Source organism: Physeter macrocephalus, chromosome 14 (genome assembly GCF_002837175.3).
Source record: "Physeter macrocephalus isolate SW-GA chromosome 14, ASM283717v5, whole genome shotgun sequence".
NCBI lineage: Eukaryota > Metazoa > Chordata > Mammalia > Artiodactyla > Physeteridae > Physeter > Physeter macrocephalus.
Window position 1 is genome coordinate 111,812,680 of NC_041227.1, and position 13,328 is coordinate 111,826,007.

The window sequence follows — 13,328 nt, forward strand, 5'->3', positions numbered from 1 at the left end:
GGGCTACTCACACAGGATAATCCTAAATTGCTAACTTTCATGAACTTCTAACCACCTGGATATATATTTGTTGTTACTTATTTACATCTAGTTACATAGTTGTCTTACTTGCACATATCAACACACCAGATTGGTGACTAAGAAATAGAAATCTCTTTGTGGTTATAAAGCAATGCTATAGTACACAGAGTACACAAAAGAATACTAGAACATGTCTGAAAGAAAACGACCAGATTGGTACAATAAAAAAAACTTCGTCATATATCCTTTGAATAAAATGGGAGCATTTCATCCTGGAAAAAGTAAGCTTCAGGAGAAGCATGACAGTTATATTCTGAAGGGCTGGTATTTGGAAGCCTGAAAAGAATCTTTCTGTTTAATGCAGAATCATAGACAAGTCCACCAAACTAAGCCCACTAGCCATAAGTAACTAGAAAACTGGACAAAATATGTGAAACCATTTTCAGAAATTGGACAACAGGCAACATAGGACTATGATCTCTAAGAGAAGGAAAGTAACAAGGTGAGCAACGCAATTACTGGGATTTTCCCCGCAAGGCATTTTTATAAGACCCTGACACAGAGACAAGGAGAAAAAGATCAGACTTGAACGAGGCTGAAACAACAGGAATTTGAGGGGCAGTCAACTGTAGAAGAGAAAGAGCTCCAGAAATCTGCACAGGGGTCCACAGACACTTCTTCTGAATACTAAACTGCACACTCACAGGATGAAACTCCATGAGGTCAAGCAAAGAACTACTAGGGGGCTGTAAGTTGCACACAACCAAAACTCAGACATTTGAGTTCAACCAGTCAGGAAGGGTCCTTACTGAACACTCAGGGCATTCAGGAGAGATCCCAGGATGGTCATACCTTAATAATAATGGGGCTAAACCAGCCTAGAATAAATGCTACTATAGAAGAAAGCTAAAAACAAATCCTGAAAGGATCAAAGTGATTTCCAAGTCAATTAACTGCCTGCCAAGACAAAGTTCAACATGCATTAAAAGCAAAAAACAAAATCCAGACACTGAACAACATTCACACTACCCAGAATCCAATCAAAATTACTAGATATACAGAGAAGCAGAAAAACAGGAACCATAACCAGAAGAAAAAGCAGTCAACAGAAACAGAAATGACAGACCTGACAGAATTTGCACACAAGGACTTTAAAATAGCTAATACACATAAAAAGGAACAAAATTGTACCATTTGCAGAGATGTGGATGGACCTACAGACTGTCAAACAGAGTGAAGTAAGTCAGAAAGAGAAAAACAAATACCCTATGCTAACACATACATATGGAATCTAAAACAAGAAAAAAGGTTCTGAAGAACGTAGGGGCAAGACAGGAATAAAGACACAGACATAGAGAATGGACTTGACATGGGGAGGGGCAACGGTAAGCTGGGACGAAGTGAGAGAGTGGCATGGACATATATACACTACCAAATGTAAAACAGATAGCTAGTGGGAAGCAGCCATATAGCACAGGGAGATCAGCTCGGTGCTTTGTGTCCACCTAGAGGGGTGGGATAGGGAGGGTGGGAGGGAGATGCAAGAGGGAGGAGATGTGGGGATATATGTATATGTATAGCTGATTCACTTTGTTATACAGCAGAAACTAATACACCATTGTAAAGCATTTATACTTCAATAAAGATGTTTAAAAAAAAACAATATTATTGATTATATTTAAATGGCGGGATTACAAGTTTTTTCCAAAGTTTTTTGTACTTGTATTCCTTCTCAGGCCCCCATACTAAAACTTAATCATGTCTTCCAAGAACAATGCTCTTCCGATTCAAAATGGAAATCTGACTACCCAAGAAGCCAAAGACTGAGGAAATCAAAATAAAATACTGGTTAAAAATACATCTTGGCAAACCTATGAAAAAGGACACTTACTCTTCCTTAAGTCTCTTTTGAAGCTCATCTTTTGAAAGTTTATTTTCACTGGGGTTTTTCATCATATCTTTCCGAAAACGATTGTTCATCATGTCAACCCTATTAGAAAAACAGAAAACAGCATGCTTTCAATAACTTAAAGAATCAACATAAATAGTTGCTGCCTTTAGTATTTTGAGCAAACAACATAGGTCAAGATTTATAAGATGTGGAACATCTCCAATGCACATTCTCCATTCTTCCCGAAACACAAAGGAATCTCCAATATTTTGGATCATCTAGTTTACCCTTTGAAGAGCTATTTCAAATTCACAATTACTTATCTAGACACAGCTTATGCCATTCACCAAAATAAATTCCAGGTAAATCAGTTAAATACCAAAAAAAAAAAAAAAACCCAAAACCAAAACCTTAAAATACTGTGAAGGAAAAATATAGGCAAATATTTCTCTCTCTCTGAAGAACTTTTTACTAAAAACAACAGCAAAAAAAAAAAAGAAAAAGGAAAGAGTCATAGACTTCACTACATAAACGTTAAAATATTCTGGCATCACACAACATTAAAACAAACTTAAAGGCAAACAAAAAGCTAGAAGATAATGTGCAATAAATTTGACATATAAAGGTTTGAAATTCTCAATATGTAAGGAGCTGATATACTAAAATCATTAATCAACAGTCTCATCTGCCCTTTGCAACAACATGGATGACCCTGGAGGACGTCAAGCTAAGTGAAATAAAACAGACATCAAAGAGAAATACTGCATGATCTCACTCATATGTGGAATCTGAAAAGAGTAGAATACGTAGAAGCAAAGAGCAGAATGATGGTTACCAGGGGTGAGAAGGTAGAGAAAATAGGGAGATGTTGGTCAAAGGGTACAAAACTGCAGTTACGTAGCATGACTGCAGTTAATGACACTATTGTACACTGGAAATTAGCTAAGGTAGTAGATTTCAGGGGCTCTCACCACAAATAAAAATGGTAACCAACTGAAGAAATGGAAATGTTAATTAGTTCACTTGACCATAGTAATAACTTTACTGTGTATATATAGAGCAAATTATCATGCTGTACACCTTATGTACAATTTTTATTTTAAAAATAAAAAAACAAAATGAAAGTCTCCAGTAGACAAATATGCAAAGACATAACAGAGACTACTTTTAAGAAAAACCAATGACTAATAAAAAAATGTTTCCTCAACACAAGTCAGATATTTCCTACCCTAAACTGTCACCCTAAAGTGACAATGTCTGAAAAAAGAGAAATCATTGCTTTTATTTTTTCTTAAGATTTTTTGGATGTGGACCATTTTTAAAGTCTTTATTGAATTGGTTACAATATTGCTTCTGTTTTATGTTGTGGGTTTTTGGCCACAAGGCATGTGGGATCTTAGGTCCCCCACCAGGGATTGAACCCGCACCTCCTGCACTGGAAGGCAAAGTCTTAACCACTGGACTGCCAGGGAAGTCCAGAGAAATCACTGCTTTTAAAATGGAGTGAAACGGACACCTTTCAATGGAAAGGTAAATTGGCAGAACCTCAGGGTCAGCCTGGCAGTATTTATCAAGAACTTTAAAAATGTCTGCTCTTTGATTAAGTTAATCTACCTCAAAGAATCTTTCTTAAATAATTTTAAGTAGAAAAAGATTTATGTGTAAAGATGCTCATCTCAAAATCAATCTATTAAAGGAAAAATATTTATCCAACGATAGCTATGTAAATTATGGCTAAATCATATAATGGACTATATAATACATCCATTTTAAAATGTTTATAAAGGTTTTTTTTTTAATTGGGGAGAAATACTTGCAATACAATACATTCTCATCTTAAGGTACATATTGTAGATGATGGCTAACTTTTTTTGGTCTTTTCTCAATTTCAGGCATTGTGTTAAGAGCTCTACATACACTATTTAATCTCAAGAGCCTTCTGATATAGTTACTATTACCTCCATTTTACACATGAGAAAAGGTAGGTTCCAAACTTGCCAATGGTCAGTTAGGAACTGGCCAAACTAGGAGGCAAACTCAGGTCTGACCCCAAACACTGTGCTTTTAGCTTTTCTATACAGCACAGAAGAAAGAGGGAGAGATGTATGCCAACATGTTAACAGTGGTTCTCCCTCGGTGATGGGATTATGAATGATCTTTGCTATACTTTCCAGTATTTTTCAAGTCTTCACGTAATCACATATTCAGAAAGAGAACTTTCTTAAAACCTGCAAAGTAACTTTTGAAGAATCCAGAGGGACTCCAGAAGAAAAATTAGGCAACCTACATCTCCTCATTTTCATCTTCTTCGTCCAACCAAACTGGCTTCTTTTGACGTGGAAAATTATCTTTTGCTTCATTCTCCACTTCAGAGTCACCTGAGTCTTCTTGTACTTGAACCTAGAAAAGACAAAATGCCCACAAGCACTGAGTCTTTCATACCCCATGGTGGAAGACTTTGCAGAATGGTGGCTTGTAGAATACTTTGTTTTTATGCCCCTCTGATCAAATTATGGGACAGAATGCTACCACAGCAAATGCTGGAGATCGAACAGAAAATGAGGACATTAGAGAATGGCACCACCCGCTGGACGCGTGAGGTAAGATAGAATAGTCAAAGAGTCAACTTGCTGAAAGGAAAAGACCAAGTAAGACAAAAAGGTAAGTTGACAGATGAATAAAGGAGCAGGGAAAATCACAGAACTACAGAAATCACAGGACCAAAGGCAGACACCAGAGATAAAATAACATGATTGAATGTCGTAATTAAGTCATATTTCATATTCATAAACATGCTTCTCCACTTTTCTTAACTGTTCTTGACCCCCTACCTCCTCAAGAAACTTTATACTATCCAAACAAATCTAAATCTAGACCAGAAATTTCACCTGAAGTGAGCTTGAGCTTTCCCAAAACCACATGATAGAAATGTCCAAATGATTTCTACTTGCTCTATTATTGGCCTATGATCCTTCAAAGCCCAACAAACCCCACCTCACTTAAACTGCTTCTTTTTCCGCATGGGAAACTGTCACACAGTTCAGCATTTTTCCAGTAGTATTTCTCTATCTCCCAACTAGATTCTGCAACCTCTCCCATAAGCACCCAAAGGAGGCTCTGGCAATCAACTGATACTTGCTAGGTCTGCATTCGTTTATCAAACTGAGTAATGCTCAGTAAGGCTTTGCTTGACTACCCTATGTAAAATTTCACAGGCCCCCTCGACACACGCTTATCTCCCTTTCTTGAACGCCTTTATTTTTTTTCTTCCTTCAGCACTTCACTGACATAACTTGAATTTTATCTTCTGCCTCTGCCACTAAGTATCCAAGCGCCAAGAAGCCAGGAATTTTTGTTAGTTTTCGTCCACTGCTGTTTCTCCTCCAGTGCCTAGAAACTGCCTGGGACTCCCTATATTGGAAAAAAAGACAGGTATAGGATTTAAAAAAAAAAAAGCAAAAAGATGCATAAAAATTATAATCAATCAATCATGCAGGGTTTTCACTGCCAGGAAAAGTATCTGGCGCCAAACTGGCTCACAAATATTACTTTAATAGACGAATACACGGTCACTTTCAAAAGCTGGCTTATCAACCACTCGATGTGGTTGTTAAAACAGACTCCCAGGCCTGTGCCCACGAATTCTGATTTCACAAACGAAGTGGAACCCCTGAATCACAGCAAAGTATTGAGGCAGGCGATTGAATGACCAAGAGAAGAAACAGAGTCTGGGGAGAAGCCAGTGGAACTGAGCCATTGCCACTAATCGAAAGATGCTCACGATCAGTTGGCTAAACGAATGTGTTGAGCGCCTGCTGCATACCAGGCGCAGCGACTCACTCGGGGGCGGAGAAAGGCGCGGTCTCCGCCCTCCCGGGACTTTCAGTCTGGCACCCCTCGGCGCCCGCATTCCCGGTTCCCTCCCACCTGAACGCTCCCCTGCGCCACAGGTCGCCCAGGCTCCGCCCCGGGAGGCACACCGCCCACCGAGCGCCCAGCCCACACGCCGCGGCCTCCCTCACCCGCGGGTCCCGCAGACGCCGCAGCAGCGCGTCCTCGTCGTCCTCGACGTCGCCGAAGACCAGCTCCTCTAAGCACCGCTCCACGGCCGGCTTGTCCTCCTCCAGCATCTGGCGGTTCCGCTGCCGGAGCCGTCTCTCCTCCTCGGCCGCGACTACGGCGGCCGCCGCCCGCGGCCGGGCCGGCGATTTCCGCTGAGATGAAGGAGCAGCCATTCGGAGCGGCCCGCCCGGCCCCGCTCCGGCTCTATCGTCCGGCCTCATTCGGGTGTTCCATTTTGGTCTCGCTCCGGCTCTCCGGTCCGGTCTCGTTCGGCTCCTCCGTTCCGGCGGCATGGTTCGGTTTGAGAAGGAACGCAGGCGCTCACGTGGATCCTCACTGCGCGTGCGCCGAGGCCCCTCGCTGTCCGCAGCGGCTGAGGCCGCAGGGGGCCGGAAGGAGGCTGCACCGCCCTGTGAGCACGTGACCAGCACTGTCTTGCTCTCGCTCTCGCTCTCGCTCTCGCTCTCTCTCTCTCTCTCTCTCTCTCTCTCCCCCCACCCTTGTGTACGCCCATCCCCTCACGAGCCCCTCCCCGTGTGGGAGTTCCTCCGAGAGAACCAATCTTCCGGGTGGAGGGGGAAGCGGCGTGACTGGAGTGGAAATTTTTTTCCAACACAACTTCGCAGCTGCAATTGATTGAAAGGAGCGCAAGAAAGCCAGGGTATAAACTGAGATGACAGGCTAAAACTGCTACTCTTCTTCCGAACTTTTTAACCACTCGACTTACACGAGCCCAATCGCCTTTTCCACCCCTTCGTCTTGGTACGGCCCTTGGAGTACGGAGCCTGCAGAGGGTCCCACGCTGGAAGACAGTGCCGAGGGTATGTAGGGAAGTGGGCCAATCGGGGCGCGGGTCACGGCGCAGGCGCGCTGGGGAGGGAGGGCTATGCTAATGTTGTTGATATCCTGGGGCCACCCGAGTTAAAGGGGGGAAATCCGGGGGCTGCCGCCGCCGCCACCGGTCTGGGCCCAGTCGGGGCCCCCCTGTAGTCGCCGTAGTCCCGGGGAGAGGCGCCTGCCCCCAGCTCGGGAGGGGGCGCCGCGGGCCCGGAGAGCACGGACAACCCCTACCCATGAGGCCCTGATGGAAAACACAAAGGATCTGGTGAGAGCCGAGCGCGGCAGCTGCTTTGTGTGCCAGGTGGGGGGGACGCCGGCAGCCCCCCGACCCCAGGAACCCCTGCAGCCCCTGACCCCGCTCCCAGGCCTGCTTTTCCATCCCACGCCCCCTCCACCTCCGGAGCCCCCCTCCCCCTACCGGCCGTTACACGATTCGGGGGTTCCCCTCCCCCCACCCCCGGACTCATCAGGGTTCTCTCTATCCTCTTTACTTTTTGGAAGAAAAATTTTAGAAGAAAGTTCTCTTCGTTCCGGCCCCCCGTCCCCCTTCAGCTCTGGCTGGGGGAGAAAGGCTGGATTTGAGACTTCCTTTTTTGGCCGCCCAAGAATCGGGGAGTGGAGTCCTCACTTCTCCCAAGGGGGCAGAGTTTTGGTGCTTTGCAGGGGAAGGCGCCTCTCCGCTGTGGGGCTGGTGCCACGAGGCGTTTCGCACGTGGAGGTGGAAAAATTGAAAGGGGGCGGGGTGGGCATGTGTGGGATGGGAGAGGTGGGAGTGGTGTTTGGGAAGCCGCCGCCTAGGCCGCCTATTTAAAAGGGTTCTAAGTCGGTGGGCATTTATGACCGTTGCGTTCTCTTTTGTGAAATAAGAATCCTAACATTTCAGAGTCGGAAGAGACATTAGAGGTCACCCAAAGCAGCCGTCCCCTGTGCAGCCTCTCTGACAAGTGGTAGGTAGCCTGGCCTCTGCCTAAACCCCTGCAAACTGAGCGCTCGCTGCTGCCACGGAAAGCCCTTGCTGTTCAGTTCTGATTGTTGTTTGCCTACCGTTATTAGACTCATTCATGTCCTTATTAAGTGGATTCCCTTTTTACTTCTCAAATTTTCTCTTCACATTCTCCTCACCCACCCACTGCTCATTTTGGCCTATATTTTGTGTGCTAGGAAAGAACAGCAGGGAAGTGGGGGAAGGGGGGCTTGAGAGATAGTGAGGGCCGTCTGAAAACTTTGCTGGGTCAGTTCAAATGTGCTGGCTTCTATGTCTGAGTATGGTTGATATTTTTCTACAGGAAGTTTGGGAAATAGGATCTGGGAATTTCATGGCTGTTTTCTCTCACTAGTGCATCTTTTTAAAGTTAGAAATTTCAGCATCCTATCTCAAAGCACATTTCTTGTTGTCTAAATCACTTTCCCTAAGGGATGCCTAAATTGCCTCTTGGAGATAGTACCGAAGCTGTTAGAAGCATCTCCTGGTACAGGGATGATCAGAAGAATTGCACTCCCTGCCACCTCCTCCTTTTGACCTGTGTTTTTCTTTCAAGCTGGGCTTCCTGCTTGGGGCCCCTCCTTCACAATACTTTCTCTTTTTCTTTTCCAATTTTTAATGAGATATGAAATTTTTGCAACACTTTAATATTTGCCTGGAGTTTGCAATATTTTTCATGCTTCTTATATTAGTATGCATCAGTAGTTATCACTTGGTGGTTTAGATAGTTCAGTTCTACTATTGTCACTTAGCATTTTTCTAATATTCTCCTTCATTTGGTGAGCTATGCTGCTTCAAGAGAAGTTTTATTGGCATAGGAATCTTGGGGGCATATGTTTTCCTCTTCCTAATATGGTGAAGTGGGAGTCAAGACGTAACAGATAAAATGTAGAGGTAACGAATCTGTTATAAAAGCCAGAGAGTAAATTTTACTGTAAACTCCCAGTCCCCTGTTTAAAGTGTTAGAGCACAGAAATTGTTTTCTCTCCCCCTTTTATGACTTGGAGACTGTTGCTGTGCTCTAATATGCTTACACTGTATTTTTTTTCATTTGTTTACCTCTACACCAATGAGTGTTTAGAAAGAAAATAACTGTCTTTTTTTGCACCACCTCCTTCTCTGAATAACAAGTAGCTTCTACTTATGTAGAACCCCATACTCCATGCTTCTGGGTGCCTTGCAAATTATGGCAAAAACTGTCTTGAATAAGTATCTGTTCATAAGTATCTTATGTTGAGCCATGTTTTTTAACTGTCCAGTTTTAAATTTCGTACACGCTTTGACATGTAATATTTTCTCTAAATCTAGTCACTGAAAGTTAACATGGGAATGAATACTAGATACTGATAAAAGTTAATGGAGCTGCATAATTCTGTCTTGAAAGTTTTCATTAATGTGAAATTCCCAAGTTCCTGTTCACTTTAAACATGAACTGTCATGACTTAAGCTGACTGACTTTGGAGACGTTTGCATTCTAAACATACTAGACAGGAATGACTGGTTTTATTTTTAAAGAAGACACTACTGTATATTTTTATGGCTGGTTATATGTTGATTTAATTAGTGTCTAAACCTTTTCTTAGATGTTCAGAAGCTTCAAACCCTCAGTTTCATCAGAAATGAAAACTATTTAAATTGTTTTAAATGTAACATAGTAGTCAAAGGAAGGTTAAACTATAGCTTAGAAGTGAAAACAACCTATTAATGTTATAAATACTAAACCACTAGATTACTGAAAGCCATGAGTTCTCAGTGATTTGAGTGACCACATCCAAAAATTAGACAAGTCACTATTCTTTTGGTTGCTCCTTGTTTCTCAGTTTTTCATCTTTAAAATGTTTGCTAAGTAAGATTTAACTTTTTCACATTTATAATGTTAAGGTAAGCCAATTATCATTAGTTTCAGAGTTTCAGATCCAAAAGAAAGATAAAAACATCAGGATGGTAAAAGAGGAAGGAGTTAACAACAGTTAAACTTAGATATGCCTCCTAACACTAGGGTATTCTTAACTATCCAAGGCTATTTTTAATTTTATACAAAAATTGCAGATTGTTTGATTTAGTCATGAATTTTAAATAAACCTTTTTTTTTTTAGGATTTTTTTCCCACAAATTTAAAATTTCTCTTCTTACTTTACTGCAACCCACAAGGAAGGGTGGAAAGAAAACAATTCCCATTTGAATAAACCCTAAATTTATGGGGATGAAGTGATACAGTGTGAGGGACACTGGCAGATTAGGTTAGCATTTCAGTTCTGCCACTAAGTAACTTCATATGCCTTGTTGGACAAGATTCTGTGCCTCAGTTTTCTCATCCTTAGAGTGGAAAGGTTGGTCTAGAATTAACATTATTCAATAGAACTTTTTGCAGTGATGGAACTGTCCTATATCTGTGCCATCTGTATGGTGGCCACTAGCCATATGTGGCTGTTGAGCACTTAAAAGGTAACTAGTGTGGCCGAGGAACCCAATTTTCAATCTGATTTAATCAGGTGTAAATTTAAATAGCCACATGTCTACCACACTGGACATACAGATAATAGAACAGTGTTTTCCAAGCTTAGCTCATCACCACAATCACCACTTGGGGATCTTATAAAAATACAAAACCTCTCTCTTGTGGGTTATCATTCAGTAGGTCTGCAGTGGAGCCTTCTTCAGAAAGGTTTTTATCAGGTTGGTTAGAGCAATACTGCATGAGAAGATTTCTGAGCTCCCTTCTAGTTCTCACTTTAGTATTGATAACTTAAAATGTAATGTAGTAGAAATGAGCTATGGACAAAGTTGGCAAACTGGCCAGGCTCTGCCTCTCCCACCTCCTGACCTGTGATCTTAAAGCAAGTTGCCTAATCTCTTCAGGCTTCATTTTCCTCATCTAAAATAAGGGCCAGGGATCAGCCGTGCCTTCTTCCCAAGGTTTCTGTAAACCTCCAGTCAGATGTGATGACCACTGTATAAGAAAATGTGAGCTGCTATAAATGATAAAATGTTAAGGTAGCTATCCAGAATCCCTTTTCTCTTATTTCCCTTTTCACTGTATTAGCTAATTCCTACTTATATTGTAGAACTAGTTGTATACAGTATGCATTAATTAGTAATTTCTTGTTGTCTCAACTATTTGGCCGTAGTTTATAGTCTAGTTTTAGGACATGCACATTAAGTTTAACACTTTTTTGTATTTCTGGTGCTTAGCATAATGATTTGTATATATTGCTCAGTAAATGTTGGATAATACCATCTATTACTTTACTATTAGACTTCAAAACTATTAGACTTCAAAACTTTAATTAGCTAGTTTCAGATTATTTTATACACCAGAGAAATAACCCCCTTGTGTGCACATGTGTGTTTAACTCTATTTCAATTGTTCCATTATTAATACCCTGTAGTGTTCATTGTTAGTGATTGTGTATCTTTTGAGCAGCCAGCTCCAAATATATTTTTAAAAGATAAACACCAAGAGAATGTCATTGTTTTGCACCAGTATTTTTAGGTATATCAAATCAAGATGATGTTGAATAACCTATTTAACTTATTTTTGCTACATTAACAATATAAATGCTCTTGTTTGATTACTTAAATTATATTTACACTTCAGCCCAGCTGAAGTGTAATGAATTCAGTTATTTGGAGTAGAATTGATAGCTGATAATGAATGATCTTAAAGACCCTCTCGGTTACTGCATTTCAGACTTAATTTTGACGAGGTCATCTTATTTTTAATTGCTTTTTATTATTACTTTAATTAGCTTTTCAGGTTCATACTTAAGGATTCATAACTTTCTTGTGAAGAACTGAAAGCGCATTCATGTGAATTATTTTATTTTTCAAACATCCTTCCTGTGTGGTAAGTGGTGTTTTCCTTATTTAGAAGAAAGGGAAACTGAGACCCAAATAATTGTTACATCCAAAGTCCTAAGTAATAGAATCAGGACTTGAACCCAAAGAGATAGAAATTTATATTTTTTATATATCAAAGATAGCTTCCTTTTACTCACTGTTGCTTTAAATCTTAGAGTATTGTTATGTAGAACATTGTCCTCTCCTGTCCTTCTCTGGGTACTTTTCACTTTCTCTAGGTGGGATATTCAGGATATTATTGCTTTCAGTTTCGATGACTATATCATTGACATGGACTTACTCTTTCACGTTGAACTCGTGGGAAACAAAAACCCAACAATCCCAAATCCTTACCATTTATTTTTCTCCTAATAGTGAGCTTAGAAAGCACGAAGACCCTTCTGTTTAGCCCAGTGAATTGTATCTTGATAGTGGTATGAGGAAGAAACGAGCAAGAGCTAAGTAGCTCTTATTGAGTCCAGTCATCATAGAGTATCTGTTAATTCTTATTTTGAACTTTGTCAGTTCACACATACAACTTTCAAACTTAAGGTTCTAGAAAACTTATATTGCATGACTAAATATAAAACTTTGATAATTACATGGGTCACTGTACCCTGTTAGTGTGGATAATGGAGAATTGGTTAACTTTTGATTAGTTTATTTATGTTGAAATTATGCTATTAGTACTTGGTTGCATATTTATATGTGCTTGCATTTAGAATCTCAAATATTTTCTGTAAAATTTCTCCTGGAGAGGTTTACACTTTTATTGCAACCTGTGGATGATTATACAAATAAGTTAATAGTTATACTTTTTAATTCCTTTGTAGATTTTACAAGGAGGAAGGTTCATCAGGGTTACAGTCACGGTAGGAAAATGAAATTCTGCTACAATTTATGACTTCTTCCTACATTTTGTCACTCTAAAAACCTCTTTTTTGTTTTATTTTTCATTATATAAGTGTTACATATTGCTGTTTTTAAAAAAAAATGAAAAATACGGAAAAGTTAAAATTATCCTCCCATTCCATTCTCAGTGTTAACAGTTTAGCTATTCCTTCCAGGATCTTTCTAAAGCATACATAAACAAACACAGATATATCAATCTGTGCATATACCAGCATATATTGTTTCTTTTAATAAAAAATGAGTCATATTATTCGTATTTGGCAATTTACTTTTTTTCACTCAGTATTTTACCTGTAGTAAATCACCCCCTACTGATGGTTAGATTGCCTTCAGTTTTTCACTATTACATTATTGCTGCAAGAAATATCCTTCCACATGGATTCTTGTGTCCTATGAGTATTTCTGAAGGACAGATTCCTAAAAGTGGAATTCCCTGGTCAAAGGCATGCTCATTTTTTTTTAAGTTTTCATAAGTAATACGAATTGCCTTCCAAAAAGATGGCATACATTTGCCTTCCTACCAAGTGTATATGAGTGCTTTTTCTCCCGTACATAAATTTGCCAATGCCAGATATCATCAGTCCCTCAATTTTTTTTTTTACCAATTATTTAATTTTTTAGAGGTAGTTTATGCTTTATAAAAAATTAACTTTTGGGCTTCCCTGGTGGCGCAGTGGTTGAGAGTCCACCTGCCGATGCAGGGGACGCAGGTTCGTGCCCTGGTCCGGGAGGCTCCCACGTGCCACGGAGCAGCTGGGCCCATGAGCCATGGAGGGCTTC

General features: G+C 40.7%; 2 protein-coding genes across 15 annotated transcripts in view; one reads left to right on the forward strand and one right to left on the reverse strand.

Annotated features, from left to right (window-relative positions):
* Positions 1-6,363, reverse strand: part of UTP18 (UTP18 small subunit processome component) — a 40,778-nt gene extending 34,415 nt beyond the window's left edge. For both annotated transcript variants that reach the window (XM_028499717.2, XM_007116555.4), the window contains exons 1-3: positions 5,935-6,363; positions 4,200-4,312; positions 1,913-2,011 (exon numbers count right to left, since the gene is read on the reverse strand). In XM_028499717.2, the coding sequence (XP_028355518.1) occupies positions 1,913-2,011; positions 4,200-4,312; positions 5,935-6,267 (545 nt within the window). In that variant the 5' untranslated portion in view covers positions 6,268-6,363. The remainder of the gene's footprint in view (positions 1-1,912; positions 2,012-4,199; positions 4,313-5,934) is intronic.
* Positions 6,364-6,483: 120 nt separating this feature from the next.
* Positions 6,484-13,328, forward strand: part of MBTD1 (mbt domain containing 1) — a 69,348-nt gene continuing 62,503 nt past the window's right edge. For 6 of the 13 annotated variants that reach the window (XM_028499716.2, XM_007116556.4, XM_007116557.4 and 3 more), the window contains exon 1: positions 6,862-7,079. Coding sequence is in view for 5 of the 13 variants with exons in the window: in XM_007116556.4 (XP_007116618.1) it covers positions 7,059-7,079 (21 nt within the window). In the remaining 8 variants the exon portion in view is untranslated. Of the gene's footprint in view, positions 6,796-6,861; positions 7,080-7,697; positions 7,762-12,469; positions 12,509-13,328 lie in introns of those variants that run through there. The other 7 variants (XM_028499714.2, XM_007116561.4, XM_024130429.3 and 4 more) reach the window with 4 other exon arrangements.